The sequence below is a fragment of the Vigna radiata genome, unplaced genomic scaffold (genome assembly GCF_000741045.1).
Source record: "Vigna radiata var. radiata cultivar VC1973A unplaced genomic scaffold, Vradiata_ver6 scaffold_279, whole genome shotgun sequence".
NCBI classification, from domain to species: domain Eukaryota; kingdom Viridiplantae; phylum Streptophyta; class Magnoliopsida; order Fabales; family Fabaceae; genus Vigna; species Vigna radiata.
Genome location: NW_014543804.1, coordinates 390,258 through 396,015, shown reverse-complemented (window position 1 = coordinate 396,015; position 5,758 = coordinate 390,258). Strand labels below are relative to the sequence as shown.

Genomic DNA, 5,758 nt, shown 5'->3' with positions numbered 1-5,758 from the left:
ACAAATAAATTAAATATCCAAAGCAATCAAACTAAAAACTTACATAGTTAGATATAGGAAATAATTATAATAATAAAGTAATGAAACACGATAATTTTTTTTATAAAGAATTATTTTTTGTTAAATTACGTATATATCCATCCTTATCCCAATTTAAACTAATTTAATGTACACATTAAGTAACACACGTTTATTTTGATTCACAATTAAAAAAAAAAATCTAATAACAAATTAATAGATGACTAATCTCTAACCAAATGTTACAAGAAAAATTATCATATTACACATAAAAAATAATATTTTAATTTCTTCTCAACTGAATTCGCAAAAAAATTTAATGTTGTTATGATTTATTATATACATTTTATAAATAGCATAAAACATTTTTATAAATAGTAATAAAACAAAAATAAAAATATATTTTCTCAACCGTCTGAAGTTAGTTATTCGTTATAGGACGAAGGATATGTACCATGGGAAATCTTATGGCACAATAGTACAATGCAAAGACGATTAGGTGAAGTTGGAATTTGGAGTATTCAAATTGAGAAAAGGAAGAAAGAAAACGAGATAGTGAATGGTAGATGATAAAAGGAAATCAACATGGACAATGTCTTTGACAAAGGAAATGAAGAAGATTTAAGAAAAGAAAATAATTAATGAAAATAATGTCAATAATAATATTAGTATTATACTAACAGTTTAGTGCTTAATAATATTTTTCCTACGTAATACAAATTTGAATATCCCATACTCATAATTTAAAATGTCTATTGTGGCACAATTCATACATTTAAAATGTCACAAACCTATCAACACTACTCTTTTAAGGATTACATTTACAATTCACCCAAATGATAAACTAAAAATACATTTATTTTTCCTCTTCCATAATTACATAATCTTTTTGAATTGCGATCAGGAGTTTACATTACACATGTTTATACAAATATTAATATTATTTGAGAAAAATCTCAATTTCAAGTAAAAAAAAAATACAATTTTCATATGGAGTAATTTGAGCAAGATGCAAAGAAGTGTGTACAATTATAATTAGTATTAGTATTGTTTAAGATAAAATGAGAAATCCGAGGTGGTAATTAATTAAGGTTGTTTGGAAGACCAATTGAGGTGGTGTTAGAAAAAAAACGTGATGATTACACTACACGTAATGTTGTTTGTTATTGGAAGAATGTTTTTGTGACAATGTTGATTAGGCAGAACAGAAGAGAACAGAAGGGGGCGTAGGCTGGGACCGCACAACAACAGTAGTCCGCGCGTGCTACTTAGGCACTACTCACGTGCGACGATGCCCAATGAGGTGCTGCTGTTCTCTATATATACAAACCCCATTCACTGAAGAGTGGTGGTGAAGCAAAGCAAACACAGAAGAAGCAAAATAGCCACTGAGTGAGGTTAGTGTAGTTGAGAGAATGTTGATCATGACACATGGATGCATCAGGGGTGGATGATTAAGATTTCAACAAGGGAAGGTACCAAATCGTTAAAGCATTGCAGTACCCAAGCACTAAGAAGAGTGTGTGAATATATATACATACATACGCATAAACTAGGTTGAGTAGTACTATACTAACTTGTTACATCAAACCAATGGAGACACACGCTGAGATAAGGGTGTCAAAGTTCAAGAGGGTTTGTGTCTTCTGTGGGAGTAGCCCTGGCAAAAAGAGAACCTATCAAGATGCTGCCATTGAGCTTGGCAATGAATTGGTACATATGCAATTCCATTATGCTTTTATGCTTTTCTTTCCCATATCCTATTCTTTTTCTTTTGGACAAATAAAAGGGTAAGTAACCTTCTGTTTCATTCGGGGTTTAATAAAAAGAACGTGTCATGGTTTTTTATTTCATTGTAAGTGAGCTGACTTAATGGATTAGGTGGAAAAGGTTAAACTTTGTCATGTATCACGTCTTGAAAGATCAAGTTCCGTTCATAATTTCAGTTGGGTAAGTTCGTTGTGTTCATACCATGTTTGCAAGTTGTAACTTGTTTCTGCAAGTCGAAATTCTCTTAGATTTCATTTTGATTTTTTGTTTTGGCGGAGTTGGTGTTTAGCTTCTGTTTAATGCTAGATTATGCAGTTTTTTTTTGTCTCTTTTTACTTTTCCATCATTATTCACAAACCAAAGGGTCAGTCAATCAGAACCGTGCCCAATTTTTTTGCACATGTGTTTGGATATCTATGGCGCCTTTCTCCTTTCTGAGCATAAAAAGTATCCATTTTTTTTTTTGTTTCTTGAACTTTATTAAGTTCAGTAGCTATGGACAGAACACTTGGCAGGGACTTTACTAGTGCTTGCTGCTGATTGAGCGTGGGAGAATAATTTTCAGTGGCCTTTTCCTTTTTCCAAACGAATCATCAGTTTTGCTTTTGTGTTTTTGCATCGTGTTATCATAGACCTTCTTATTTGCTTCTGTTACTCTGGTCTTTCTAGATTGTTTATGTTGTTATTAATGGTCTCTGAAGGTCTCTAGGAACATTGATCTGGTCTATGGAGGAGGAAGCATTGGCTTAATGGGTTTGGTTTCCCAAGCTGTTCATGATGGTGGTCGGCATGTCATTGGGTATCTCTCTCTCTCTTTTCCTCACAACCTATTTTTGGTAAAGTTTTCTCTTTCTCTATTTTCTCCCAAGGATTTTGGGTGGAAGGGGACGATCAAGAATCAGAGCCACTTGTGTTTGTGTTGGTCTCTTTCTCCATTGACTCTATTTGTCATGTTATTGTCTCTTGCAGAGTTATTCCCAAGACACTCATGCCTCGAGAGGTATGTCTGCTTCAACCAGCTAAAAAAGCTTGTAGTTTTTTCTTCTCTATTATAAAATTTTCCAACTTGTTCCTTTTTATTTTACTTGCTTCTCTTCGTCGAACATCTTCTTTGAGCACGTTTTGGTATAAATTAATAGTGTTTTTGAGAGCTTTTTATAATGAAAATATAGTACCTTTTTAGTTGAGAGATCTGCATAACCTTTCTAGATTTGTATCAAACAGTATCTACTCTTTTCTTTTATTTCTCCACTTTCCTCATTGGTTCTATTGTATTCTAGTTACGTATTGCCATTCTCCACAGTTTATATGTTCTTTGTTCTGTAGTTTCTTTGGTTTTCAGTAAGGTCTTTATTACCCCCTGCTTCGTATATGTCTATGTCTCTGTTTCCTTTTGCAAGTGAAATCCTTTTACGTTCAGCATCTTTTCCCTTTGCAGGTTTTCTTTCATTGCCTAGAAATTTTCTTCTGTTGGTCTTGTTTTTGTTTTTTAGTTTCAATCTCTCGGATTATGAATTATTGATGTCTGTATAGCTTGGTAAAGCATGGAATAAACAACCCTTCAACCCTCATAACTCTCATAGTTGCTTAGCTGCTCCTTTTCCCTTGTTGATCTTATTATCTGCTCCATCTCCTGTGCAATGGTTCCTTTTGCAGCTAACTGGTGAAACAGTGGGAGAAGTAAAGGCTGTAGCTGATATGCATCAAAGGAAGGCAGAGATGGCCAAGCATTCAGATGCCTTTATTGCCTTACCAGGTGAGCATGAACTGATAATTCTTGGTTGCATTAGAAAAAGTGGAAATATCAAGGTGCTTGAACCTTTCTAGTTTTATCTTGTACCATTGACCATTTATCAGTGATTTTTATTCTTTTGAGAATAATAGTTGAATAAAATATTTCTGTTGATCTCCCTGTGCTCTTTTCTTATTCAGCTTTCAACAAATTGGTTTTCCACTTTGTTAAACTTATTTTTATCTAAACATTATTAAAAAGGCTTACCACGCATAATCATGAAGGTTGTTGATGTTGACTAGGCATTAACCATTATGTACTTATGTATGTATGGTTTTGAAGTCTTACGTAATATTGTGGACTGTTCATGTACTTTTTGATTATGGATAAATGGACCATGCACTTGTAATTTTAAGGAGTATTAAACTGGTGAGATTTTTAATCAATTAAATTTGGCACTGCTGCAAAACCGGTTTGTGACTTTTCTTTCATAATAATTCATACATCCCAATGCTACGATGTTTAGAGAGCGACCCTTCAGAAGTAGCTGATCCTGACTTTCCCTGAGGCCTTAACATATGTGGATAAAATTTCAAAACCTCTGCAGCTCTGAGCAACTGTGGTTCTGGTTGAGTACTATCTTTGCCTCTACTTTCCTTGGAATCATGACGTGTTTTGTACCAAACTTCCTGCATTTAATAGTGAAGGGAAAGTAAAGCTAAAGAAGAACTATCACAAGATAACGTTTCCAACTAACACCTGTACCTGACATGGAATAATGCCTTACCCTTTTCAAAGACTTTTAATTCTTAGTTGTTATGATTCTGAAAGTAATTGAGTGCTGAAAATTAGAGAAGATAGAGGAGGAATGCAAAGACAAAGCTGTCAATCACTCTCTATCTTGGGATCCCTCGTATGAAAGTGGATTCCCCAATTTCCAAGAGTAAATAAGAGGGAGAGCGTGAAGACAAAACCAATGGATACATGTCCTTAACTACCTCTCACTTCATGCTATAACATCCATAATGGCATTTTTGACACAAACCAAAGGGTACCTAACAGTAAGTAAACATTACTTACATGCATCCCTATATGGAATAGTTAAATCCTAAACTTGTGGAGAAAGAGACAACCTGGTTGAAATGAAACCAACAATGAAAACTGGTTCTCACACTGTTATAATAAATTCCAGTTTCTCTTTCTTCTGCTACTATATTTATTACCATCTCAATCATGGGTTGCTTATCTTACGTTTTTGTATTAAATTATTTATAAACTTAGCAAGATAAATGCATGCAGGTGGCTATGGGACTCTAGAGGAGCTTCTTGAGGTCATAACTTGGGCTCAACTTGGGATCCATGATAAACCGGTAATTGACTTGTACCATTTTGTTGAAGACCTATATTATTAATTAATATATACTTTGGAGGTTTCCTTTTCTTTTAGCTTAACGAGATTTGACATTTTTTCACAACTTGCAGGTGGGATTGGTAAATGTTGATGGATACTTCAATTCGTTGCTATCATTCATTGATAAAGCTGTGGAAGAGGGATTTATTAGTCCTAATGCCCGCCACATTATTGTGTCAGCACCAACATCAAAAGAGTTGGTAAAGAAATTGGAGGTAATTTTCATAGGATGACATCAACCACCAACACTTTTCTTCCACAGAATTAATCAGAAAATGATATATTTTGTGTTAAATTCACAGGACTACGTTCCCTGTCATGAAAGTGTTGCTTCCAAGTTGAGCTGGCAGATGGAGCAACAACTCACTTATCCAGAAGAGTATGACATCTCAAGGTAGCTGAGTTTGCTTCTTATGCACGGAAGATGACTCTAGATAGAATTTTGGAGGTGGAAGAAGCTAGTGTGGAATATCAGTATTCTGTTTTTTGTTCTTACTCTAAAAAAGAAGAAATTTCTTTTGTAAGGGATTTACCTGAATATGTGAAATTACTTTGTTCCCTTGTGAAACTGATTTCCTTTTAAGTTGTAAGTATTAGGGTCTGCTCAACTTATTATTCGACCTCAACTAATTTTACGTTGAAATGATCTTTAAAATGTAATCTGATTTTATAAAAACATCTGGTATGTTATTCGGCCGAGCAAAGCTGCAAACACAGAAAACCACTGTGATATATGTCTTGATGAGGAACATAATCAACGGGCTATAGTTCAACTTGAATAAAGTGCTGATAATTAATAAATCTAACAGTTATGTGACAGACATGTT

General features: G+C 34.0%; 1 protein-coding gene across 2 annotated transcripts; it reads left to right on the top strand.

Moving 5' to 3' along the window:
- Positions 1-1,348: 1,348 nt before the first annotated feature.
- On the top strand, positions 1,349-5,499 carry LOC106754800 (cytokinin riboside 5'-monophosphate phosphoribohydrolase LOG3). Of its 2 annotated transcripts, none has more exons than XM_014636867.2 (7): positions 1,349-1,731; positions 2,490-2,587; positions 2,758-2,788; positions 3,445-3,544; positions 4,820-4,890; positions 5,003-5,146; positions 5,234-5,499. In XM_014636867.2, the coding sequence occupies exons 1-7, from the start codon at positions 1,612-1,614 to the stop codon at positions 5,327-5,329; spliced, it is 660 nt and encodes a 219-aa protein (XP_014492353.1). In that variant the 5' UTR covers positions 1,349-1,611; the 3' UTR covers positions 5,330-5,499. The 2 variants fall into 2 exon arrangements, with proteins under 2 accessions (XP_014492353.1, XP_014492355.1); XM_014636869.2 differs by lacking the exon at positions 1,349-1,731 and adding an exon at positions 1,791-1,968.
- The last annotated feature ends 259 nt before the right edge of the window (positions 5,500-5,758 follow it).

What these genes read in the sequence shown, in the direction of transcription:
- LOC106754800 (XM_014636867.2), top strand. Translation starts at nt 1,612, where the DNA reads ATGGAGACACACGCTGAGATAAGGGTGTCAAAGTTCAAGAGGGTTTGT. An exon ending in TGCCTTTATTGCCTTACCAG is followed by an intron (nt 3,545 to 4,819) that starts GTGAGCATGAAC and finishes AAATGCATGCAG; the next exon opens with GTGGCTATGGGACTCTAGAG. An exon ending in AGTTGGTAAAGAAATTGGAG is followed by an intron (nt 5,147 to 5,233) that starts GTAATTTTCATA and finishes TTAAATTCACAG; the next exon opens with GACTACGTTCCCTGTCATGA.